We start from the raw sequence: 26,601 nt of genomic DNA on the forward strand, positions 1-26,601 counted from the left end.
TCCTTCTTTTCTAATCAATCAGGCACACAGTCCCTCCTCTTCCCAGGAAAATTGTCCCAGTGGGGATCTTGGGGAGGAGACCAGGGATTGTACATTCCTTTAACTCAGAGACAACTTGCTACTTCATTTGTAATCTTAATTCAAGTCCATCTGTCAATAGGCGGAGTCATCTTTCCCAGCAAGAAGATGGGGGGGGGATGGGGGATATTATTCTACTGTACTTATATTTCTTTTAATAAGAGCTTAAATAAACTATGAAATCAATGGATCTTAGAATGTAGGCACTCTTAGGAAGCAAATTTTGTGCCTTTTAAACTGGGCTTTATACAATCCCGCGGTTCTGCAGAAGTGGCGCCTTGATGAGTCTCCCTAAACCCATTCCCCAAGTGAGATGCAGGGGTATGGGTGGGTGGACTTGGGGCATCTGAACAAACAGCTGCAGGTGGGGCTCTGGTCGTTCCCCACCGGGTGCTGTCAGCCCCTCCCATCTCCTGCCGACCCAGCCCAGGGTGGAGATGCCCCAAGCCCACCTTCCCCTCTCCAGACAGACTTGGGGATACAGGGCTCAAGCTAACGCTGTCCTTGGCCACATCTGGCCAACCTGCCTTCCTCCCTTCCTCTCTGAGCACCAGCGGGGGATTGATCTCTTTGGGGACATGGGCCACTCTTGCTGGGTGTCTTCAGCCTCGTCTAACCTTCCAGCCCTTCTCTCTTGGAGTCTGGGGCTCATCTCCCCTCTTCTCAATGTGTTTCCTCATCCCTCCTTAAGGATTTAGTGTTTCTAATGGGGAAGTAAAGGGTGGGTCCCCAATAAAGACCATTTAAAGGTCCACGGGCTGTGGAGGCAGAGTCAGCATCTCTGGGCCGCAGCATCCATCGCTTTCCTGGTGACCCACTCCGTCTGTGTGTGAGCCCGGCTCAGGTCCCAGGTTTCCCCACCCCATCCCCACTCCAGGGCCGAAGACAAGGACCCTGCGTGGACGCTGGAGTGAGACCGAGTGGCATCTCGGCCTCCACAGTGCCTGGCACAGGGCATGGTCTAGGAAACAGTGCTGTGTGAAGGCTGCGTTCCCCTCCCCACCCCACAACGTTTTGCAAAATGATTGAAATGGCTTCTGCTTTGTGCAGACTTCTTGGGAGTTAGATGTTTCTGTGGCCTGATTTTCTGCAGCTGCAAAACCAAGAGGCAGGTCCTGGTCTGCAGGGACCCCAGATGCTGTTCTCCTGGCCATCCGCGCCCACCCCCGACGTGGCCCCTCTTCCCCTCAGCTCCACGGGATTGGCTTGCAGACTTGCTGCCTCCGCGGTGCCTGGGGCAGCTGTCCCTCCATCATCAGACCTTCTGAAGAGCCCTCAGTCACCCTCCACCCATCTCCATTTCCCTCTAGGGCCATGGGTCCCGCCCAGGCGTGTCTCAAACTCAGATGCCCGCGGGCTCCGCAGGGAACACACGAGCTGTAACTGATGGCAGAGTATGTGCCCTGGGCAAAGGGCAGAGCCACCCGCGTCTCAAACTGTCACCATGGAGCCTCCTCTGGGGCTGGTGGGGCCTCATCTTCAGAGGTCTGGAGTTCTAAATAAATTGTCCTGATTTTTAAAATGTCGGCAACTAAGCAATGTACAGCTAGCTGTCTTGACTGGCGGGTGCTGGCGGCTACTCTCAGGGAGCAATTCGCACGTGCCTGGTAACATTCTGGGCCTTTCTGCACAGTCAAGTCACCATTACTGTCATCACACCTCACAAGTTGGGAAACAAATGCCCAGAAAGAGTAAGTCACCTGCAAAGATCACGATTTAATAAGTGGTATTTGAACTCTGGCAGCCTGGGTTGAGCTCCCACAAACAAACCTGGGGCTTTCACCCCTTTCTATGCAAGTTTCTGAGTCCTAACAGCTGTTCTAATGAGCAGCAGCTTCTATGTGCGTGGTGAGTACACACTATCATGTTCAAGTCTCACGACAGACCTGAGGTGCATATTGACATCCTTCTGTTATGGGTCAGGAAGCTGAGTTCAGAGAGCGTGACTTTCCCAAGATCTCTCAGCCTCCGTGGGGACCGCTATGACCAACACTCAGGTCTGTCTGTCTCCAAAGTCCCGGCTCCTTCCACGCAGCTTGGTTTCTCTCTGAATCCCCTGTGTCCAGCCTTGGGCCAGGCTCAACAGGGCCATCGGGGATGGTGGGTGCATGTCTGGAGTTTGGCTCCTGAGGCTGCTGGACAGGACTCCCGGGAAGCCTCCTGCGAGGGGCTCAGTCCAGGGTGGCCAGGGTGGGCCTGGGTCTGAGCAGCGCCCTGGAGAGGCTCACTGCTCTCGGTCCCGCTCTCTTTTCTGCAGCGAGAGGCACCGCCAGATTCCCCCGTGCACCATCTCACCGCCCAGAGCATAGTTGATGGCGTTGACTGTGGGCACAGCCTTGGCAATGAGAGCGGGCACCTGTTGTGACAGAAAAGTCCAGGAGAGAAGTTTCAGAGCCTCTTCTCCTCTCTCTGGTCCCAACTGGTGACTCTAGTCCCCCATGCTCACCCCGACATCCCCGCCCCCGCCGCCAAGCATCTGTCCTTAGCTTGATTCTGCAACCTCTAAGCCTTCTCTGACTATGACATACGTTGGTGGATGATGCATGGAATCACAATCCTCTGGGCACCAATCTCAGCCCCTGGTCCCAGAGTGTACGTGTTACCATCTGGCTGGCTGTCCCTGTCATCTCACATGAGGCCTAGGCCATGTCGAGCAGCGGCCCTGCGTGACCAGGGGACAAGCTAATACCCAGTGAGTTATGAGTGTTCAAAGGAAAAGAGAAAGAGAGAGCTTATCTTGGAGGCCGTAAAGACAGAAAGAGAGATGGGGTGAAACAGAAGCACAAAGATGGGGAGAGCTTTGGGTACTGGCGGTGTCTGTACCATTTGCAGCTTGGGGGAGATGGAGGTCACATCCGCAACGGCTGCGTACAGATATAGGAGAGCGTAGGGGCCCCAGCCGAGCAGCAGCGTCCTGGCTGGCAGAACGGTGTTCACCTGGGGAGACATGGGTAAAGGAGGGAGGCATCGACTTGCTCTAGGTGGTCGGCAGCCCCGTGAGGTCCAGGAACCAGGTCGGCACTCGGCAGGGCTGTGGGAAGATGCTGAGCCTGGGGGGGAACCCGGGACCGGATGAATCTCTCTTCTGTTTAAGATGTCTGACCCTAGGCCTCTCGTTCAAGCTTACTTGACCTCAGCTGCCTTGTCTGTAAAGTGGCCTGATAATGCCTGACTTGCCTGGAGGCCGGGACTGGCGTGGATAACGAGCTTCCTTCCTGGTCTGTGTTCTGAGAAACCAGGGGCTCTGTGAGTGTGAATGTGTGCGTAAGGGTCCCCAGGCTGAGCTGCCCTCACAACTCAGCCCCAGAACCAGCTGGCCATCAGTAGCTGCAGCCAACTTGCAGGCCAACCAGTCCTGGGTTCAAAGGGGCCGCTTTCCGCCGTGTGAGATAGAATCAAGCAGCAGGCGATGTGGTACCACCTGTGGCCACAGGAGGGCGCACGACTCGCGCTCTAATTTCAGGGTGGAACTTGCTAAATTCCAGCTCCCCACATATACTCAGAGGTTAAAATTCTGACGCTAAAAATCAGTGCCTATTTTCTTATTGACCATGTCGCCTTTTAACAAAGAAGGTGACAAGCTCGCAGGCGTGGACCCTGGGACAACGCGTGGCGACCTCTGTTGATGTTACTGAAACGGATGGTTTAAAGTCACCGGAAAAATCCGTGTGGCAGCCTTGTCTCCTGGATTGCACCTTCAATAAAATGTGGCGACTTTGAGCACCCAGACAGGGCTAGGGGAGGGCAGAGCGCGGAGGACCACCGTGGAGACGGTGATGAGCGCCGGGGAAAGCACCGGCACAGCCCTCGCCCTCCTTCTGTGACCAGGGGAACCTGGGTCCACAGCTAAAATCGATTTGTACAATGCTTTACCAATTCACAGAAAAAAAAATGTGGCAGATGAAGTTTCTCAACAAAGAGAGTGTTTCTTTTATGCACTACGATTGTCCACTTGGGTGGTGGAGTCCCAGACCTGGGTTTGATCCAACTCTGCTATTACTAATTGCATGGCTTTTGAGTTGTTTAGCTAATAACCCCTTTCAGCCTCAAATTTCTAATCTGTGACCTAGGGACAGTAAAACCTTCCTTCCTCGGGGAGTGGGGTGCAAAAATGAAATGACATAATGCACATAAAGTAACATTAGTACCTGGGTGTTTTGGGGTTTTTTGTTTTTGTTTTTGAATTTTTGGTACTTCTTATGACTCATCTGCTAGAGACTGTTCAGTTGATAAAGTTAAAGGAAAATCGTGGCAAGAAAATATTAATGCAGAAATTGAGAAATGACCAGGAGGGCTTATTCTGAAGCATTGTTTTTCTTGGACAAACGTGCTTTCAGGTGTGGTTTTATGTTGTGGGTAACAGCCTGTGCCTGTGATTCAATGAAACATCTTGAAGCAATTTAAAAGTAGCATTTAAAATGCGTGTAATTTTGTGCCAACCCTTACATTCTTGTGAAGGAGCAAGTGTAACAGCAAGGATGGCGTCTGGTAGGGCACCTTGGCTCTCAGAGTTATGGGGTCTGGGTAAGTCTGAGCAGTTCTGATACTTCCTCCCAGGTCTTGGTGATCCCCAGCAATGGGGAAGGTGTGTTTCTGCCCTAACACGCCATGGTCAATGTACAAAGGCTGGATTTCTTTCCTGATCGTTGAAAACACAGAGAACCCCTGATTCTTGTCACATCATTCATGTTCCCTGCTGTCCCTGAGAGGGACAGAGAGATTCCTCCCGCTCTAGGTGTTGATCCTTACCGGAGGACGGCCAGTCTTCCCGAGTTTCTGCTCCATGAGCCGATAGGATATGACTGTGATGAAGAGGGGCAGGAGGTAGTTGAAAAAGGCCATGGTGAAGAGGAAGCTGGTGAAGTTTCTGCAGACAGAGGGGATGGAGGAGTCAGGATTGCCTCTCAGAGACGATTAGCTACCCTAGAAAGCCCACCAGACTTTGTTCTAGACAGTCAGGTGCACGGAACTGCTCCCATCAGATGCGTTTTCAGAGTGTGGGTGCTCCCAAGTCCCAGCTGAACTCCCCTCGGAACCAGAGAGCTACTAGGTCCTCCTGGAACCTGCCTTTAGGAGCCAGGGAGCTGGAATGAGGGATAGTCCTCCTTGAACTTGCTGTTGGGCGGTTCAAGCGCTCAGCCCTGCTCTCTGTATGTACCCCAAGCATAGAGAACGGGACACTTTAGTTTGGGAAACGTGTTTACCAAATGGAGATGTCAGTGGACCAGGAGGAAGGATCATCCAAGGAGTGTTCCTGGCATAGGGATTTGGAAGGACCCTGTGGATGAGACTGGACGTTGTATCACTGAAGAAATCATTGAAGGGACCAGAGAAGAGCCTGGGGTCCCAGGTAGTGGTGATGGGGAGGCAAGAGGGCTGCCCAGAAGCAGGTGGGAGTCACAGGGAGGTAGGCTGCCATTCCATGAAGGGGAGACCATGTCACCTGGGTGCTGTCCACTAAGGAGGAGTGGGAAGGAGGGCTGCCAGAAGGGCTGGACACCAGCTGGAGAAATACCTGCAGGGAATGCCCTGAAGGGCATTAGACAAGACCCAGGGTTCTCCAGTGGGTTTGACCCGGGAAGCGGGTCATCAATGCAGGTGCTTTATGAGTAAACATGAATAAACATGTAAAGCAGATGAATGAAATGTGCCTCTAGTGGAAGCAAGAGGGGGGCTGAAGCCCACATGGTCCCTCCACAAGGCAGCCCCTAGAGGGAGCTCCGGACTCCCCAGAGCCAGGTCGACCTGGCAGTATACTAGACGTGTGGTCCACAATGGTAGGCTCCATCATGCATTTATTCCTTTTTTTTTTTTGCGGTACGCAGGCCTCTCACTGTTGTGGCCTCTCCCGTTGTGGAGCACAGGCTCTGGACGCACAGGCTCAGCAGCCACGGCTCATGGGCCCAGCTGCTCCGTGGCATGTGGGATCTTCCCTGACCGGGGCACGAACTCACATCCCCTGCATCGGCAGGCGGACTCTCAACCACTGCGCCACCAGGGAAGCCCCATGCATTTATTCTTGTCTCTCCAGGGCTTGGCCCAGGGCTTGGCTCACAGCAGACGCTCAAGGAATTCAGAGAACTGAACTCTATGCCAAGGAGGTCCCTTCCAATGCAAAGACCTTAACATTCTTTGACGCTGTCGAACCAAGGATATGGCTCCCTGTAGAAGTTGGTAAGTTAGAGCTGGGACATCTGACTGTACTGAAGGTGGCAAAGGGGTCATGGGGCTCAGTGAATGTTATAACCAACACAGGCCAATAGCTCCCTGGAAAGGACCCCTTCTGGGGCCCAACTCTGCACCCCAATTTGCATAACATTCCCATAACTTGGCCAGTCTTTGGAATGGGCTTTCCTTAGTGGGTATGATGACTAGGGAGTTGCGATTGTCTGGCAAATGCTGACATGTCCCCATTTGGATTTTCAGCTGACACTGCTGTCCTACAGACTCAAAGCCAAGACTCCCATGGAAAGGAGCCTCGAAGCCGCTCCCCTCACCTCACCTGTCCGGCCTGGAATAGTCCAGGGTGCAGCATGTCCCCAGCGGCTCACGGTCATAGTGTCCCCAGCCCAGGAGGGGCAGTGTTGCCCAGAAGGCAGAAGACAGCCACACAAAGAGAACCAAGGAGACGGCCGTGTTCCAATCCAGTCGGCTGCCTGCATGGGACACAGGAGGAGGATGGTTGAGAGGAGGAGATAGCTTGGCAGAGTGAAAACTAATGGACTCTGTGGTCATGCAGAATGTCCCTAACTGCTACCCCTGGTGCTTAACAGCATAGTGCCTCAGGCAATTAAGAGTTTCTCTGAGCCTCAGTTTTCTCCTTCACAAAGTCGAAATGATACTCCCTGCTTCAGATGATTGTTATGAAGAATAAAAAAGATAATTTTTATTAGAACACACCCCCCTTCCCTCTTCCCTGTTTTCGTACTGCTCGCCTGTGCCCTCCAGCATGGGAAGGGCTTTGATCCAGAGGCCCATGGGACAGGGATTAACTGCTCTATATTAAGGCTGAGAGCCTGTTGCCATCTGAGAAGGTGTGCATTCCTGTGTGCACATGTGAGAGTGCGTGTGTGTGTGTATGTGTGTGCATGCGTGTATGATGGTCTGAGGGAGCTTTGGGGACAGGGCTGGGGTAGAAGTGGTGGGAGAGGAGCTCCAAGGTCAGATGGGGTGGGAGGGGCTCAGATAGGAGTTAGAATAAGAACGGAGGCTTTTTTTTGGGGCCTGGACAGAGGCATGTGACTTTGTGGAGTGCAGGGGGCCACGTGTGTCTGTGGCCAGGGCAGATCTGCGATTCCAAAGGGAAGTGCTCAGGTCTTGAGGTCATGCTAGCTATGGACCCCAGAGTAGCCTCTGTGCCAGGCAAATCCACAGCTCCAGGACTCAGAGCCCAGGAGACAAAGGGAGAGACTCCCTCTGGAGGCATCCAGGCTGTGCCCAATCCCAGCTCTGCCCCTATCGCTGTGTGACTCGGGGCAAGCTACTCAACTTCTCTGAGCCTCTGCTTCCCAGTCTGCAAGCTGGGGGTTTGCTGTGAGTGGTAACTGAGCCACGGCCCCCCAGATACATGTTTATGTATCTCTGTGGTGAGTGTTATTCTAAATGGTCTATGGGTGAACATGTTTTTTACTTTAATGTGTATTAAAATTATAAGGACATTAAAGTTGTGATTTCACAGACTTTTTTAGAATGAGACTAAAGCAGATGTTTAAATTTTTAAAAATGGGTCACTTTTAAGAAAAACAAAAGAACAGAGCAGGTGGTACACTGATACGGATAATTACGAAGATGGAATTTGACAATAGAGCTTGGAAAATCTAGAGCTAGACTCATTTTCATGAAGCCTTCGCATGACAGAGGCTCCATGGAATTGTGGGGTGCGAAGGCACATGCCCAGTTTTACACACACACACACACACACACACACACACACACGTCACCTGTCTGCTTCCCAACAGTGCCTGTCTTCAAGGGCATTTTCTGTATCCAGAAAATGATTTTCAAAATAAAACTGTGAGGTAGGTTATAAAAATCATCCTACAGAGGAGGAGACTAAGTTCAGAGAGGACCTCTGACTTGCCTGAGGCTGTAGTGAGGGCACAGGCAGCCTTCCCAGCATGTGCCTCAACACCTCTCCTGCACTCTCCTCCCCCCTTTCCTGAGTGCCCACACCCCATGCTCATGGGCACCTACACCCACCCACAGTTCCCTGAACTGGGAAACACTGAGCAGACCTTCTCCCTGATCACCCTCAGTAGGTGGATGTCCCTCCACTGTGGGAACCCGAAGACATACGGGTGCAGTAGTGGTGATAGCGCCCCCAGGCGATGGCTGCACTGCTGCAGATGCTGGCCAACACTGTTGCAAAGCCCTGGAAGCCGTGAGCCTGGCAGCCTTCTGAGCCATAGGGCCAGCGCCTGTGGGAGACACAGGGCACCAGTGACCCCTCCCCCCGTCCCTGTCTTCCTCCCTCACCTGCTCAGCAGCAGCTTGGAAGGCACTTTTAGCTCCTTAGAAAAGGGCTTTAGTATCTGTTTTTCCTATGAGGAAACTGGGGACTTAGAGATCGAGCCGCTGGGGTGAAGGGGTGGAGCCTGATGCCGACTCTCCAGGCTCAGGGTCCTTCACGGCACCTCTGTTGGACCGAAGGGTCTCCCTGGTGATCATCTGCCTGCATCACAGGAAATGGAACAACCTGGTTGGGAGGAGAGCTCGTGCCTGAGGCTCAGAGGGGAAAATGTACTGAGCCAATGTCACACAGCAGATGAAGACAAAGACAGAGGGTAGATCCCAGGCCTCCCAACTCCCAGCCTCATGGGCCAAACAAGGTGGAAGCTTCAGTTGTCCCTCCCCAGCCCTGGAGGAGAACAAGGCAAGGAATCCTCACTGATTCAGACCCTCACACTGGTCAGCTCTGAGTGTTCATAGGAGGGTGGCGGTGGGGTGGGGGTGGGGCTCTAGCTTTCACAGGAATGTTCTGTCTGCTTAAGAAAACAATCTGGTAAACACCTTCTAAGGCCACTTTGGAAGACCCTGGTTTGCACATAAGGTCTTAGACGCTTGTCAAAATCCTGTTTGCTTTCACAAACACTTATTTAAGGCTTCCTAGGTGCCAAGCATTGTTTTATGTTATTTACAAATAATAAGTCAATACTTCCAACAACCATATGGGTTAGGTAATAATATGCAATTTACAGAAGAAGCCGAGAGATAGAAATAATGAAGTCAGGATTCCAACCTAGGCGGGCTGGTTGCAGAGCCCATCCTCTTAATCCCCGCAGTCAGTCCGCTCTGATGGTCAGGTCCGAGCAACTCCTGTGTTCCAGAAATCACCTGGGGTTCTACAGGGATAGTCTGGAATTCGGATTTAACCTAGTTCAGTCTGCCCACCCTCTCCCCTATAGTCTTCTACAGGGAGGCAGAATGTCTCTGGCTTGCTGCCCAGTGCCCAGAGGTCAGGCCCCAGAGCCCAGGGACTGCGGAGGGGGCAGGTACCGGAGGAGGCTGGACGTGGCTGCCATGAGGGCATTCAGGCTAATCCCACTGTCCGACAGCGCCAAGCTCAGCACCAGCAGGTGGCTGGGAGTCCGCAGCTCCGGGTTCTTGCAGAAACAGAGGATGGTCAGGCCATTGAGGCCGAGGCCGGAGAGAGCTGAAAGGAAGGGGAGAGCTGGCACCAGGGCCGCAGAGTCCCTCCTGGGCTCAGAATGAGGGGCCGTGGGAGGGATGGGGCCTCAGCAGCCTCCCCCGAAACCCTCAGCATTCATCTCAGTGCAGCTCACCCAGCCCCTACACAGTGGGCTGGCCCTCAGGTACTGAAAGCTACGAGACGAGATGTACACCCTGCCCTCTACCAACGCACAGTCTGATGGGAAGACAGACAAGGAAGAAGTCCGATAAAGTGCCGCACGGCTTGTGCCGGAACAACCACAGTCATGGACAGCCACGGAGCACTTATCACGTGCCTGGCAGGGTGCTGAGCACTTTATGTGGGTCCTCCCAGTCAGTCTTCACCTGGACACCATCCTCCCCACTTACAGCAGAGAGGCCGAGGCTCAGAGGTGCTGGCCAGCTTGCCCTAAGTATGCAGCTAGGAAGTGGCGGAGCTGGGACTGGAAATCAGGTTTTTCAAATTCCAGAATGGCTTCTCCAAGGGCTCTGGAGCAACGTCAGGGAGAGCGTTGGATAAGGGGTGGCAGCGTAGAACTGGGAGCTTCCCAGGACACCAGGCAGTGAGGTGAGCTTGAAGGGAGTGGTCTCCATGGTAGACAGACCTGACCTTGAACTTCGGCTTTATCACTCATTTGCTGCCCCTTATGCTCCCTGCACCTGGGTTTCTCCCGTCTAAAGAGGAATGGGGAAGGATCCTGCATTCAAACTGTGAGCATCCAATAGAAGAACAAGGCGTGGAAGAGCATTCTAAAAAGAGGGAACAGCACGGGGCTTCCCTGGTGGCTCAGTGGTTGAGAATCTGCCTGCTAATGCAGGGGACACGGGTTCAAGCCCTGGTCTGGGAGGATCCCACATGCCACGGAGCAACTAGGCCCGTGAGCCACAACTACTGAGCCTGCGCGTCTGGAGCTTGTGCTCCGCAATAAGAGAGGCCGCGACAGTGAGAGGCCCGTGCACCGCAATGAAGAGTGGCCCCTGCTTGCCACAACTAGAGAAAGCCCTCGCACAGAAATGAAGACCCAACACAGCAAAAATAAATAAATAAATTAATAAACCCCTACCCCCAACATCTTAAAAAAAAAAAAAGAGGGAACAGCACGTGCAAAAACATAAAGCTATAAACTTTCAAGGCATGTTTGAGGACCTAGAGGGATGCTAGATTGTAGGGCTCCCAGTGGAGAGGAAAAGGGGCTTTGGCCACCAGACGATGACATCCAGGGTCTCTGGGACCAGCCTAGTGGCTGCGGCTCCCTCTCCACTGTCAGTTCTGGCTGGGTGAGAAAATGTGTTGATTATTTCTCTGGATCTGCTTTGAACAAGGGCTGCATCCCTCATCAACCTAGTCTTGGGCTGGCCCAACTCCAGCATCTACCAGCCCAGCTCTGGCCTCAGTGATCATCTTAGGGACTCTGGATTGAAGCTGGCACCTCATGGACCCAGGTCACCACTAGAGCAGAAGACCTTAGGGCCAAGGGAATGGAGATGGTCCAAGTAATGTGGGGCCGGAGAGGAAGGGAATGAATGAACTGAAAACCCTGGGTGTCTATCTAGGCTAGCACTTTATGCCCTCATCCCATCTAACCTTTACCACCACCCACTTGGCACGTCAGGGCACCGAGGGTCAGAGAGCTCAAGTGTCTTGGTTTCAGTGACACAGACAGCAAGTGGCAGAGCTGGCTGCCTCCAGAGCCTACCAGGGGCCTGATCTTGTATGAGATTCTTAGCAGGACTTCCAGGGAGTGGATTCAACTTTCTCTTGGCTGCAGAGACATGAAAAGCCCTGGTTCTTGGTCATGCCCTGGGCAGACGTCCCCTCTTCAAAGTTCCTCCCTCCCTGATCCTGACCAGCTTCTCTCTCTTGGCTTCCCAGCCTGCGTGCTGCATCCCGCAGGTGCAGCCATCAGAAGACCCCATGGGTCCGGGCACAGAGGAGTAGGGTTTGGGGACCTCTCCTTGCCAGCTTTGCAGCTGCGGCCTGGATTCTGGGACCCGGCCGAGTTCCTGCTCCACCCCGGCTCCTGCCTGGCTCACCTTCCACCAGCAGCACCGTTCCCACTGCCAGGACCTCCAGCTCCCCGAAGCCAGTGGGCAGGGTCCCGGACTCTGCCATTCTCTCTGCCTTTCTCCCAACTGACCCAGCTCTTCTCTGGCTCCCCCAACCCAGGCCCCTCTGTTATAAAGGGCCATTCCACGTGCTGGCACATGCAGGTTATTATGCTAGACATTGAGCTCCTTTTTGCTGCCTGCCTTGGCCCCTCCAAATTGTCCTCTTGGCCCGGAGAAAGGAACCCATTCATCAGTTAGACAGTGCCGCCTTTGTGAAGCCAGCACGGAGTCCTGCTCCATTCATTTCAGCTCCATCGGATTAAGGACCTGGAATCCAAATGGTGTATGGCTGAAAGCTAAATTAGAAGAGAGTTGCATAACGAAGGGAGGGATGGGGAGCAGAAGTGGGGATCTGAGCTGCAGCTGAGCCTGAGAACAGGTCAGGAGCCAGGCCCTTCCTTGTTTTCAGGGGCTGACAAGCCTAGCACCTGTGTGCATGTGTGTGCACGTATGTGTGTGTGTCCACCTGCTCATGTGTGTGTTCTCACAAGCGATGGGGAAAGAATGCTGGTTGGGAAGTCATTTGCTATCATAGAAAGAGCTCCAACTGGGACTAGAGACTGGTTCTGGTTCTGCATTAACCATTAACTAGCTATGTCCCTGGGGCGGGACCACTGGGGTCATCTCAGTTGCCTCTTTTGCAAAGTAAGCATCTTTGCCCCTGGCCTGTGTGAGTCTTGGTCGGAAGAATACATGGTGGATATAGCCTTTGGGGCTGCAGTTCCTGTCTCCCATAGAGCACTTAGGCTATGCAAGCGCAAGCATCTCCCAAGGCACTGGATTGGGACAGAGGGGCTTCTGTCTTCTTGTAAGTGGCCCATGGCCCACTAAGAGCTGTGCCTTCTATAAATGAGGGACTGCTACAAGTTACACACTGGCTTATAGTGACAGTTACATCAAGAAACACTATTCCTGGGAATCCTCTGGGGGTCCAGTGGTTAGGATTCTTCACTTTCACCGCCAAGGCCTAGGTTCAATCCCTGGTTGGGGAACTAAGATCCGACCAGCTGCACAGCGCAGATAAAAAAAAAAGAAAGAAAAAAGAAAAAAAGAGAAGAAAAGAAAAGGAAAAAAAAAGAAACACTAATCCAGAACAACTTAATTCATTTTCAGGTAAAGAAACCAAGGCTCAGGGTGCTACCTTTACTGAACACAAGCTCATGTGCCCGATGCACAGTGTGGCTAAACAAACGTAAGCATCAGTTTGAAGCAGAGAAAGGTTTATTGCAGGCCATGCAAGGAGAAGGAGTGGCTCGTGCCCCCCAAAACGCAAACTCCCCAGAAGGGTTTCAGCAAAGCTTTTTTTTTTTTTTTTGCCGTATGCGGGCCTCTCACTGTTGTGGCCTCTCCCGTTGCGGAGCACAGGCCTCGGATGCGCATGCTCAGCGACCATGGCGCAGGCTCAGCAGCCATGGCTCACGGGCCCAGCCGCCCCACGGCATGTGGTATCCGGGACCCGGGGCACGAACCTGTGTCCCCTGCATCAGCAGGCGGACTCAGCAAAGCATTTTTAAAGGCAAGGTGAGGGAGGGGCATGGTTGGTTGTTGCAGACTTCTTGGTGTCAAATCCTTGGTTCTTGCAGCTGTCCACCTATGTCAGGCCACGATGTTCTTGTAAACCTTCAACAAGACAAATGTTATTCTCTTTCTGCAACTCTTTATCTCTTTATGAATGGAAAAATGTTATACTCTTAAAGGTCAGAGCTTTGAGAATGGGCTATTCTGTATATTTCAGGCTATAGGCAACATTCTTAACTCTAAGCCAAAGCAATAGAATAACAAAGTTAAACAGATCTAATATGGAGTCAGGTTTGTTCTTCCTTATTACACTACCGGTAATATAGCTAATATTTATTGAGTGCTCACTAAGGGCTAGGCACTGTGCTAAATGATCTTATGAGGATTCTTACCACAACTGCACAAATTAGATACCATCATCCTTTTCTTTTCACACAAAGAAACTGAGGCTCAAAGCAGTAAAGAATTAGCCTGAGGTCATGCAGTGATTCAAGGATGGAGCTGGAACCGAAGCCCAGTCTCCTACTGCCTGGGCTCCTGGTCAAGCACCTCATTTTATCCTGTAAATGTTCATTTCCCATGCCCTTCCTCTTGTTGGCCCCCACTTTTATCCAAGCCTAACCATCCCCCAGGGCTGAGCTGACTGTCCACGTGTTCCTGGAAGCCTTCCTTGATTACCCAGTTACCAGAGAGTGTTCCCTGCCTTTCCTGATTTCCATCTTGCATTACTGTAACCAGCAACATATGTCAGGTTTTTTTGTTCATGTCTGCAAGATTGCAAAAGACTTCAAGGGAGAAGAGAAAGCAGGACAGGACCAGGAACCAAGGTTAGAATTTAGGCTGGCAAAAGAGAGCAGGGTTGTTGCATTCCCCAACAGAAGGAGGAAAAGCCAGCAGGAAGTCCCTGGTGGTCCAGTGGTTAGGACTACGCGCTTCCACTGCAGGCGGGCACGGGTTCGATCCCTGGTCGGGGAACTAAGATCCCACATGCCATGCGGCATGGCCAAAAGAAGGAGAAAAAGCCAGAGAGGTGGGAATGGGCAGGGCTGGATTTCTGGTTTGGGGAGGAGGAGGTACAGGTGGGAAACACTGAGAAAATCACATTGGTTGAATCGGAAGAGAGGAAGGAATGGGAACCAATGTTTCCTGGAAGCCAATATTGTCCAAACAGGCCTGGCACAGGTATTTTGTGTGTATACCGGGGCCCCAGGTATCTGCCTTGGTCACACCTCACTGGTGTAGGTTTGTCTAGGCGCATGGGCTGAGGAACCTTCTGGAAAAGCCATAGGAACCAGGTAGTGTTTGCTGGGCCAAAGAGCAAAGCCTTGGAGTCAAACGTGAAGAATAAATGAGTGAAAGGTGGTGTCTATGGTGGGATGAGGTTGGGGGTAGGGGACAATCAGTAAAAACTGACAGAAGCTTTTAGCTTCTCTAAAAGCTCTGGGAGATCCTGCTCTGAGACCCTCCTTGGAGTGAGATAACTTGAGGGGAGGGGCACTCTCCGCCCTCAGGCCAAGACACGTCATGCCTTTGGCATTGGTGGTAATGTCCTGAAGGCTCAGATGGCAGTGATCTGAGACTCGGTGCCACAGGGTACCCCAGGAGGCAGTTGTTTGCCCGGCGGGCTGGGAGAGCTCCTGAGTTCATGGGAGACACCTCTGCAGTTGCCCCCAAATAGCTGAATCTTCCCAGCTCCTCAGTGAGCAGGTACTTGGAAGTGCCCGTGGAAATGGGTACTTACTACTCCCAAGAAAGCTTCTGTTCCCACAGGCTGTCAAGGTCTGAGAAACTTGGGTTGTTTCATTTTCATAAACACCCTGAGTAACATTACTTCCCTTTGGCAGATGAGGACACAGAGGCCACGAGAGACTGTGTGACTTATCCAACGTCACAGCCTGCAAATGGAAGAGCTGGGATTTGAACCCAGCTGGCCCGGCCCAGCACTTGGGCTCTTTCTAATGCCCTCACCACCTTCATCTCAATGCCTTTTCACTATAAGACAGAGTCACTGGCCAGCATTCTGTCTTCATGTCTTTTGATCCCAGGCACCCTGTGGGGTGTGTGCAGCCGCAGCCTGGCTGCCTGGCAGCCTGGCTGGCATAGGGCAGTCCAGCAGCCGCTTGCCCCTGGGTGGCTGCCCACTTCCTGCCAGGCCCTGCGTGCTCTGGGCCTGAGGCTGTGGCTCTGGAAGGGGATGCCCCACCCCCATCTTCAGGACTGGGTGATTCCAGGAAGCAATAAGCCGCTGAGCCGCTGCGGCCAGGGCTCCCCTCCCTAATCCCCAGCCTGTCCATGATTATCCGATGGCTTCAGTTGGGGGTGTGGGCAGCTGATGAGCCGGCGGGCAGCTGCTGGGTTTGCTGGGCCGGCAGGACAGAGCAGTCAGGGACAGGCCCCTGCCCGGGCTACAGAGGAGCCAGGAGCCAGGAGCCATGTGGGTGGCGGTGGGCATTCTGTGGCTCCTGGCCCTCGGAGGACCCCTGCAGGCCCGGGGCGCCTGCCCTTCTCAGTGCAGCTGCAGCCTCCATGTCCTGGGCGATGGCAGCAAAGCCAGGTATGGCACCAGGTGTGCGGGGTGGGTTGCCCAGCCTCCAAGGCTCCACCAGCTAGGCTGGGCTGGGAGGGGTTGGATGCATGGCCCTAGGACCGTGGCGGGGTGAAACCTCCATCTCCCTGGCCCTCAAGACCCAAGGGTCTCGTGGGTCTTGTCTGGGCTGCATTTCTTCCAGTCAGCAGGGTGTGGCTCTGCCTCGGGGGTGGAGTGGATGTACCAGGTACCTTCACACATGGGGCAGGGGTGGGGCACAGGTGTGCCAGCTCCAGAAATCCTTCCTGAGTCTTCCTCCAGGACCCTGTGAGTGGAACCCTCTTTAAGGGCACAGGAAGTCTCCCCCTTACCTCTTTCTTTTCCTCTCCTTCTCTCCTGCCCCCTACCATCCTCTATCTCCCCAGCCCCTTCTTTCCCAGGACTCTTCCATTCTCTTGCCCCACCTCCTGGGGGTACCCAATCATATCCCAGGTATTTCTTACCACCCCACCCATGATGGGACCACCTGATTCCTCATACTCTTCCCACTTTGGGTCTCCTCTGGCCAGCCCCCAGGAGCCTCGGCCTTGACCCCTTTCAATGGGCTCTCAGAAAGGCCAGGAGTGCCCATTCCATTGCAAGCAAGGGTCCCTCCATCCTCAGCCTCTTCTTTGACTTTCCTCATCCCCCATCTGAGCCCTGAGAGCACCTCCATCCTCTCCTCCTCCTCTCCCTGGGACGTCCCCAAGGCTCCCGTGGTTTGTGGACCCTTGCTCTTCCCCCATGGCTCATTCCCTATCTCTCTTTGGCAGTCTTTAAACTATCTTTTCACTGACCTCTTCCGTTAATGACCCATTAACGGGTTAATGGGTCATCCGTTAATGACCACTGCATTTCCCAGCTTACTCAGAGATTTCAGTCTCTGGTTTAGGGTCTTTCCTACCATCTTCCCAACCTTCTGGAATTTCATCCTCCCTTTCTCCCTTGTCTTAGATGGGTGTTGGGGAGCCACTGATGGCTTCTGATCAGGACAGCAATGTTATCAGTGCAACTCTTTTTTTTTTGCGGTATGTGGGCCTTTCACTGTTGTGGCCTCTCCCCTTGCGGAGCACAGGCTCCGGACACACAGGCTCAGTGGCCATGGCTCACGGGTCCAGCTGCTCCACGGCATGTGGGATCTTCCTGGATCGGGGCACGAACCCGTGTCCCCTGCATCGGCAGGCGGACTCTCAACCACTGCGCCCCCAGGGAAGCCCTCAGTGCAACTCTTTCAATGATCTTAGCAATAGGTCAGGCTGATTGGGTGTGAGGGGAGGTAGAGAAAGGTGAGACACCCCCAAGAAAGGATACCCCATGTGGTCTGAAGAACAGGAAGAGCTCCATTTTTGGCCCAAAGCTATGATGCTCCAACTCATATGGATCATCAGAGGTAAGGATCTTCTCCCCAAGAGAAACCAGGGCTAAGCCCTGAATAGGCCAGGAATAGCCCATGGCCAAGGACAGTGTGACCAGGGTGACAAAGAGCCTCCCTTACAGCCTACAGAGAGCACAGGGCTCAAAGTCAGACAGCATCAGTGGCAGAGCTGGTCCTGGAAGCCAGAGCTTCAGTTCCGTTTCAAGAACTCTTCTCACCTGGTGATGCTGCCATGGGCGGGGACCAGGGAGGGCTTCTGATAGCAGGTTGACTTTAGGCTGGAAAATGAAATTCCCAGGGCAGTTTCCGGGGCCCCTAACATCAGCTAGTGGTTATGCGTCCTCTGAAGCCAGAGCTCTCACCATCAGTTCTACCTGCCCAGATGTCCCACAGCTGATAGGCACCGGCCCATCTGCATGGAGTGTGAGGAATGAGGGGAGTGAGGCCATGAAAGGCTATTGGGAAACCTGAGATCCCCAGCGGCCAAGGGCACAGGTTGTGCTGTCAGACAGAGTCTCCTTTTGTGTCTCAGACACCTGCCTCACCCCATCTTTAACCAGGGTCCCTTGGAGGGCCCAGCCCTTACATCTGAGCACCTGATGGACCTGCCTGTGCTCCACGCTCCCCTATCATGAACAGAGTGTGTGTACTTGTGGGTCCTGAGGTTTCCTGGGGTGGGGGTGGGGGTGAGTCTGGGCACCTGGAGAGACGTGTCCCCTTGTCCTTCATGCCTGGTTTGCCCCACCAGGAGCCGTGCGGTTGGCCTGTGCTGGCTCTTATCGGTTTCTTTGATTCCTCCATTGACCGTTTTCTCCCCCTTCCAGCACATGTTTTCCCATCAACTTCCTTCCTCCCACCTACATCCAGACCTTCCTCCCTGCAACACCCAAGCTTCCATTAGCACTGAAGGTATCATTGCCTCCAATGCTTTTTCTTCCTTTGCTGGATTATAAGCTGTATGGGGACAGGGGCTGTGAGTCTGATATTCTTCTGTCACTCAGTAGGGGTTCCATGTATATCTAAAGAATGAATACGAGTGGGCGGAAGTAACTGGGCCTTTTGTGGGCACCATTGACAAAAACAAGCCAAGCCCAGCTGACTTTGAGTACTGTATGCAAGTTAAGCTGAGGGATGCTGGTAGAGCGAGTGTGTGTGTGCGTGTGCGTGTGTGTGGTGTCAGGAAGAATGATATGAGCAATGCATTATGACAAGAGAACAACCTCTCTTAGCAAAGCTAAACAATATCCCCACCTCACTCCCACCCCATCACCTTCAGTGTGAGCAGAAACATCCTCCAGATGCAACTGGGGCTGCATAAAGGCTGGGTCCCTCACAGCCAGACTCAAAGTTTCGTTCTCTTGAGAATCTTTCCCTTTTTTTTTTTTTTTTTTTTTTGCAGTACGCAGGCCTCTCACCGTTGTGGCCTCCCCCGTTGCGGAGCACAGGCTCCGGACGCGCAGGCTCAGCGGCCATGGCTCACGGGCCTAGCCGCTCCGCGGCATGTGGGATCCTCCCGGACCGGGGCACGAACCCGCGTCCCCTGCATCGGCAGGCGGACTCTCAATCAGTGCGCCACCAGGGAAGCCCAAGAATCTTTCCCTTTTTACCGTCTGTGTGTGTGCTGCTGTCAGTGATGGCATTTAACACAGTCCTGCATTGTCAGCTCCTCGAGGGCGGGGACTGCCTCCTGTTATCTATCTGCTTTAGTGTCAAACTTAATAGAATGAGCTTTAAGAAGTCACTGTTTGGGCAGAAGGAGCATTGGAAGGAGCTGGTAAGACCGAACTGATGTACTTGCAGTGCTGGGATGCAGAAACTTACAACAGTGGTCAATAGCAATTGGGCTTCTACAGGTGACAGGTATGCAGAGCTGGTACACACATGAACTCATTTAAACACCCAAACCACCCTGTGCAGTGGAGTCTATTATTCTGGGGAAACTGAAGAAAATAGAGGTTACATAATAGACTCAAGGATACACAGCCAGCAAGCGAAGAACCCAGAGGTGAATCCAGCTGTGGGGCTGCAAAATTCTAGCTTTTAAACACCTTGATCATCTTGTGGTCCCTCAGTGTCAGGAGAGGCTCGAGGCATCCCATGTGTGGCTTCCAGTTCTGATGCCATTGCTATATATATATTTTTTAAATGAAGAAAAGCCAAAGCAGTCACAAAAACTGAGCTATAATTTAACAAAGGAACCCTTTTAACTAATAGATGAAATGCTGCAATGCACAAAATGATCTCAGGATTTATAAATACTATTAATTCTTAGTGCACTGCAGGTGGTGTAGGCTGTAAGGCGACATAGTAGTTCAAGCTTGAGGTCCTTCAGGCCAGTGACCAAGACCAAACGGCCCTCCTGGGACACTTGTGAGAGGCTCTGCAAGCAAGAAGCTCCCAAAGAGAAAACAGAAGGAATCTTGTTACCAGCCCACCTCCAGGGCACACCGCAGTCTGGGTTTGGTGTCCTATGAGGCTGTGCGCACCAGGGGGGACTCTTGAAAGGAGGTTAAGTAAGGGGGAATCTCCGACCCCACAGGACCTTTGCTCAAATACTCCCATTTCTGTAACCAGGACAGTGGTGTGCAACGACCCTGACATGACCCTGCCCCCAGCATCTGTCCCTCTGGACACCTCCAGTCTGCGCCTGGAGCGGACGGCCATTCGCAGGGTGCCCGGGGAGGCCTTCAAGCCGTTGGGCCGCCTGGAGCAGCTGTGGCTGCCCTACAACGCGCTCTGCGAGCTCAATGCTCTGATGCTGAGGGGCCTGCGCCGCCTGCGCGAGCTCCGCATGCCCGGGAACCGTCTGGCCACCTTCCCCTGGGCGGCGCTCAGGGACGCCCCCAAGCTGCGGCTGCTGGACCTGCAGGCCAACCGCCTCTCGGCTGTGCCCCCGGAGGCTGCGCGCTTCTTGGGGAACCTCACCTTCCTTGACCTCTCCAGCAACCAGCTGCTGAGGCTCCCCGAGGAGCTGCTCACCACCTGGACTCACCTGCAGACGGGACCCTTCCTTCCCGGCCACCACGCCAAGCTGGTCCTAGGTAAGAGATGGCATCCTTCACTTGGAACCAATTTAGTGAGACTTGGGGGTCTTAGGCATGTTTATTAAAGCCGCTCTGAGACTCAGTTCTTTACCTGGAAAGTCACACTTGCCTTCTGGGTTTGAGTAAAGATTGAATGAAAGACACACATTGGTAGGTAGGTTTAGGAGCTCAAGCTCCCAGCCAGACTGCTGCAGTTCAGACCCCAGCTCTGCCCCTTTTCCCTGTCCCATGAGGGGTTGGGAATCATGGTGAGGCCCTGGCAGAAAGTGGGTGGTAGGGAGTGGGTGGGCAGTGTCAGAAGAGAGGCCTCCTGGCAGGTGTCCCTGGAGCATACCTTGGCTCACGTGAGGTCCAGCACTGAGGGCTGGAGCAATCTTAGAGCAGTTTGGGGCAGCTCTTGCCCTGAGGCCTGGGAGAGTCGCTCAAGGAGGGAATCTTTGTTTGTTTGTTTGTTTGTTTATTTTTGGCTGTGTTGGGTCTTCGTTTCTGTGCGAGGGCTTTCTCTAGTTGCGGCGAACGGGGGCCACTCTTCATCGCGGTGCGCGGGCCTCTCACTGTCGCAGCCTCTCTTGTTGCGGACAAGCTCCAGACACATAGGCTCAGTAGTTGTGGCTCACGGACCTAGTTGCTCTGCGGCATGTGGGATCTTCCCATACCAGGGCTCGAACCCGTGTCCCCTGCATTGGCAGGCAGATTCTCAACCACTGCGCCACCAGGGAAGCCCAAGGAGGGAATATTTAGACCCCTCACTTCCTGGATGTGGGGCAGGGAACAGCAAAGCCCATTCCAGCTCCATCCACCCTACAGACTATCTCACCTAATAAAGGACATTGTATAGGGCAGTACTTACATGGAAAGACGTTGTTTCTTTGAAAATCAACTTTGAATGTCCTATATATATATATTTATATTTTATGCCCTCTTCTGATTATAATTCCTTCTCCCCCTCCTAAAAGGTAGCCATTGTTATGTTTATTTGCATGTTCCCTATTGTTTACATTTACATACACATGCATATACAAACATACATGCACATAGAAATTTTAGCTGTGTGTTTTGCATAAAATTTCATCATATCATATGTATCAACCAGTACTTTTTTTGCCCCGCAATATGTCTTGGAGATCTTTGTAAGTTACTACAAATGGATCAACTTCATTTTTTAAAACTCTGGCATAATATTCCCTCATACAGTTATACTACAGTTTATTTAGCCATTCCTCCTTTTATGGGCCTTTAAATTGTTTCCATTATTTTGTTAACACCTGTGATGCCACAGAGAACATTCTTGACAATGCATCCTCGTGCACCGAGACAAATGTTTCTCTAGAATAGGAACTGAGAAGTGGAATTGCTGGGTCATGGAGTATGCACATTAGATGTTTTAATATTAATCATAGTCTCTAAAGTGCCAGTTCTTACCTGCCACCAGTAGTGTGCACGACCATCCATGCTTGTGTCCAGTCTGCAAGCTTATTTGAGTGCCAGCCAATGTGTGGGCTCCGTTCTAGGTGCTGCGGATACAGCAGTGAACAAGATGGATGAACATCTATTCCCTCATGAAGCTAACAATTAAAGTGGTCGGAATGTTTAATTTTTGCCAGTCTGACTGGTGAAAGTTTCATTGTCCTTTAACTTTGCCATTTGCGTTAATTCTTTGGGGATTCTGTGTGAAGTCAGATAGCTCACCACCAGAGCTGGGCAGTGATGACTCTTGGGGTGTAGATGCATCATGAAATGCATTTAACCAGTGACACAAGGTAGCCGTCACCTGGCTGGGATGGGGGTGGGGAATAGGAGAGGAGCTGGCGCCTTCCCAGCTAGTGCTCTAAAAGACCTGGGAGTCACGGATATACAAGCAGGTCTGAATCCACCTTCCCCAACCCTTGACATTTCCGTTTCCAAATATATCAAATACATGTATGCAAACATATAATATGCTATTGATTAGATGCTATCAAATTTAATAACAGTCCATGGAGGGTAGAAAGGACATCACATTAAATGCATTCATTTTGTATTTAGAAATGCAAACATATGAAAAGGAACTGTGTCTTAGAATGGAGGACCCACAATACCTCTCTATATGTTGAAGGTTATTTGACAGGGTAGGTGCAGTGACCTGCTTTCAGCTCTATAAAAGTGTTCAATTTTAAAGTAAAGAGGGCTGGGAATATAACATAAGATTTGATTCCCTATCATCCTCACTCTTGTCTTTTGGAGCCTGTGTCAAAGGGACCATGGCTCAGAACAGCCACACTCTTTGCTGGGGTGATGCTGAAAGTGCCACTTATACTGGGAGGACAGGGGTCAGGAATTCCCTGGAGGTCCAGTGGTTAGGACTCCAGGCTTCCACTGCAGGGGGCCTGGGTTCGATCCCTGGTCAGAGAACTAAGATCCTGCAAGCTGCAAGGCGAGGCCAAAAAAAAGGGGGTGGGGTGAGGGGGTCGGGTTCATGAAGCATTTCTAGAAATGGATGGATTCTGGCATATTGCAGTTATTGCAGAAATACCCACTGCCTGGCTGGTAGCCTGAGGGGATCAGTCCAAGAGTGGCAACAGTAACTGCCAATTTTGTCAGCGTGCTGTATGGCTTACCCAGTGCTTAATATCATTTATCTTTATTTATGCTTATAGCCACCCAGACACGGGAGTAATGCTGTCATTCTAGATGAAGAACGAGGCTTAAGGTTGTAGTGAAGCAAGGAGCTGGGTCTGGAGGCCAGTTCTGCTTACCCTGAGCTCACAACGTGCCTTGTCCTCTCTGGGGGAGAAGGGGGGCTGGGCCTGGGGATCTGAATATCTAGGGCTCACCTCCTGCCTTGCCTTTCACCCCTGCAGGGCTGCAGGACAACCCCTGGGTGTGTGACTGCCGACTCTATGATCTGGTCCGTCTCCTGGAAGGCTGGGCCCCAAACCTGGCCTTCATAGAGGCCAGGCTGAGGTGTGCCAGCCCGCGCAGCCTGGCCGGAGTGGCCTTCAGCCAGCTGGAACTGAGGAAGTGCCAGAGTCCGGAGCTCCGTCCGGGGGCGGCCAGCATCAGGTCCCCCTTGGGCAGTGCAGTATTGCTACGCTGTGGGGCCTCCGGGGTCCCTGGGCCGGAAATGAGCTGGAGTAGGGCCAACGGGCACCCACTCAACGGCACAGGTGTGTGAGCGCTGGGGACGGCTGTGCTGAGATCCAGACTGGGGCGGGTGGGTCATCATCCCACATGGGGCTTCAGGTTTGCCAGAGAGACAGAGGTAGGCTAAGCAAGGCTCTTTACTCCCATCCTGTCTGAGTGGAGTTGGGGGACTCTGCCCAGAGGCTGGGCATGAGGACAGTGGCTTCAGTAATAACAATGGATCTCACCCTGTCCTGTCATATTCCACCAGCCACTCTATCAAAGACTTGGGGTCCACCCTGAGAGGAGCAAAACACTGGCTTTTTGGTAGAAGATGCTCTCTTAGTGTATTTATTATTGATAGTAAGGTTCTAAGTTGTAAATATGAAGCCAGTATCACTAGGAGTAATTAATGCTAGAAGTTACCATCTATTGAGCGCTTCATGTGTTAAATGTATTACGTACAAGGTGTCACTGAACTTTAAAGAACAAACTGATTATCCTTCTATTTGGGGTATAAGTAAACTGAGGCTAAATGGTTGGTCTGCATCACACAGCTCATACAAGGAGGAACTGCCTGTGCCCTTTTTGCTGTGCAGACAGAGGTGGTCCCTCCCTGGCACTTGGTGGGGGAGGTTTGCAGGAGTCACAGCCCACCTACCTGCAGAAAGAGGGTGAAGGAGGAATAATTTCTTGGCACCTGACCAGAACACCTCCCATCCCTCCCAGCTTTCTTCTGTGTTTCCCCCAACTAGGTTGGCAAGCGTTGCTCTAGGACTGTGGGCTTGAAATCAATGTACAAACAAAACTGTGTAAGGAGCTCCACTAATGTAATACAGAAAGTTGGAGATGCTGTGATTGAAGTGGCAGTGGGGCCAGGCAGGGGTGTGCAGACCACTTCTAGCTGGGCCTCCGCCTCAGGTTCACCCAACCCACCACACTCCCAAAGCATCAGCCTGCCACCCCTGACGGGTCAGCTCTGCAGAGCTCAGGCCCTTGAAAGACACAGTTGGAGCATCTCAGATTTAGAAGGCTGATCATTCTTAGACTCTGCCTCAGCCTGTGTCTCCCCACATTTGAGCCCAGGTGATCTCCATCCCCATGGCTAATCTAAGAAAAGTTCAGTGATGCCCAGTCTGTTCTCGGGATAACGGTGTTTGGCAGAATGTACACAGTCCAGGGGCTGTGAACTCGGCCCTGGAAGGAAGCTTGGGGCAGATGGGCCCGTTCATTCTCCCACATGTGCCTCTTCCCCACAGTGCACCAGGAAGTCTCCAGTGATGGCACGATCTGGACTCTGCTGGGCCTGCCTGCTGTGTCCCACCTTGACTCTGGAGACTACATCTGCCAGGCCAAGAACTTCCTTGGAGCCTCTGAGACTCTCATCTCCCTGGTCGTCTCTGAGCCCCAGACATCCACGGAACACAGTGGGGGCCCAGCGGCACTGTGGGCAAGGACAGGTGAGGGAGCAGAAGCAGCTGCATACAACAAGATGGTGGCCAGGCATGTCCCCCACATCCCCGAGCCTGCTGTCCCGGCCACTCGGCCCTCTGTGCCCAACACGAAGGAGCAACTGATCCTCCAGCCCTTCCAGATGGGGGCCCCAGGAGAGCACTTGGATGTGCAGGCAGGACCCCAGGAGGCCCAAAGGGTGAGCTCTCTCAAGGTGGTAGGGGACACTTACCAGAGCGTGACATTGGTGTGGAAGGCCCCCCAGGCTGGGAACACAACTTCCTTCAGCGTCCTCTACGCAGTCTTTGGGCAGCAGGACATGCGGCGGATGGTTGTGCAGCCTGGGAAGACCAGTGTCACTATCCATGGGCTGGTGCCCAAGATGAAGTACGTGGCGTGTGTCTGCGTGCAGGGCCTGGTGCCCCGGAAGGAGCAGTGTGTCATCTTCTCCACTGACGAGGTGGTGGATGCTGAAGCCACTCAGTGGCTCATCAACGTGGTGGTGATCAGTGTGGCTGCCATCATCGCCCTGCCCCTCACGCTGCTCGTCTGCTGCGGTGCTCTCCAGAGCCGCTGGCGCAAGTGCCACACCAGGGGTTCTGCCGAGGCCACAGGTGCCTACGTCAACCTGGAGAGACTGGGCCACAGTGAAGATGGCTCAGAGGAGCTGTCCCAGCACAGCCTCAGTGAGGCCGACAGGCTCCTCTCTTCCCGCTCCAGCCTGGACTCTCAGGCCTTGGGCATCAGGGCGGGCAGACGGATCAACGAGTACTTCTGCTGAGGGCCGTGCACACAGGTGCCTACACGCCTGCTCCCAACCACTCTCCCTCTTCACCTCCCACATGCTCACTCTGACACCTGAGTCCATGCTCACCCACTCTTACCTACTTGGGTATCTGCTTACTCATACATTTACACACAACAACAACAACAGCTAACACTTATATAAGCACTTACTATGTGCCAGAAAGTGTTCTAAGTGCTTTATATACATTAACGCATTGAATTCTTATGACAACACTTTGCAGCAGGCACCACTCTTCTTCCCGCTTACCTGGAGAAGGAACAGGGTGAGTAAGTAACTTGCCTGTATCAGTCAGTTTTTGCTGTGTAACAAATAAAGGCAAATTTTCAGTGATATATAGCAACAAGCACTTATTTTCACACAATCCATAGGTCAGTGGGTTGACTATGGTGGCTCTGCTCCATGTGTCCTACTTGGGGCTCAGGATGGAGAGTCAGTGGCTACCTGGGGCAGGCTTCTTTCATGGAGATGTCAGATGATATCAGAGAAATGAGCAAAAACATGTGATGCCAATTAAGCTCCTTAACACTGCCATTTCTGCCCATATTCTACCTGCCAAAGCAAGTCTCATGGCCAAAACTAAACTTTAAACAGGGCAGGAAAGGATAGTTCTCCCATGGAGGTAATGGTAGGGCAGGACATATTTTGCTGAGCAGTGATCTAATCTATGTTGCCCACAAGTACACAGCTAGGAAGTGGCAGCTGTAGAAATTGGACCATGCTGATTCCAGAGTTGATAGTCCTTGCTACTTTCCTATACTGCGTCTTGATTCCATTTATGCTAACTCGTAGGCACTCACACATAGTCTCTTTATGCATTTGCCACATTTGTACAGCCACATACACACACATGCAGAGACCCTCACTGTGGACACATGGATTC

General features: G+C 52.6%; 2 protein-coding genes across 2 annotated transcripts; one reads left to right on the forward strand and one right to left on the reverse strand.

Moving 5' to 3' along the window:
- Positions 1-2,302: 2,302 nt before the first annotated feature.
- On the reverse strand, positions 2,303-11,860 carry RGR (retinal G protein coupled receptor; the record flags this gene model as incomplete). The annotated part of the gene is made up of 7 exons (XM_081235184.1): positions 2,303-2,434; positions 2,902-3,015; positions 4,828-4,945; positions 6,581-6,734; positions 8,374-8,495; positions 9,574-9,730; positions 11,782-11,860. 7 exons carry the CDS (start codon positions 11,858-11,860, stop codon positions 2,303-2,305), a joined length of 876 nt encoding a protein of 291 aa, XP_081091310.1.
- A 3,946-nt stretch (positions 11,861-15,806) lies between these two features.
- On the forward strand, positions 15,807-25,694 carry LRIT1 (leucine rich repeat, Ig-like and transmembrane domains 1; the record flags this gene model as incomplete). The annotated part of the gene is made up of 4 exons (XM_081247864.1): positions 15,807-15,928; positions 19,890-20,356; positions 23,200-23,505; positions 24,721-25,694. The coding sequence occupies 4 exons, from the start codon at positions 15,807-15,809 to the stop codon at positions 25,692-25,694; spliced, it is 1,869 nt and encodes a 622-aa protein (XP_081103990.1).
- Between the last annotated feature and the right edge of the window lie 907 nt (positions 25,695-26,601).

This window comes from Mesoplodon bidens, assembly GCF_964165515.1.
Source record: "Mesoplodon bidens genome assembly, chromosome: 1".
In the NCBI taxonomy this organism is placed as follows: Eukaryota; Metazoa; Chordata; class Mammalia; order Artiodactyla; family Ziphiidae; genus Mesoplodon; species Mesoplodon bidens.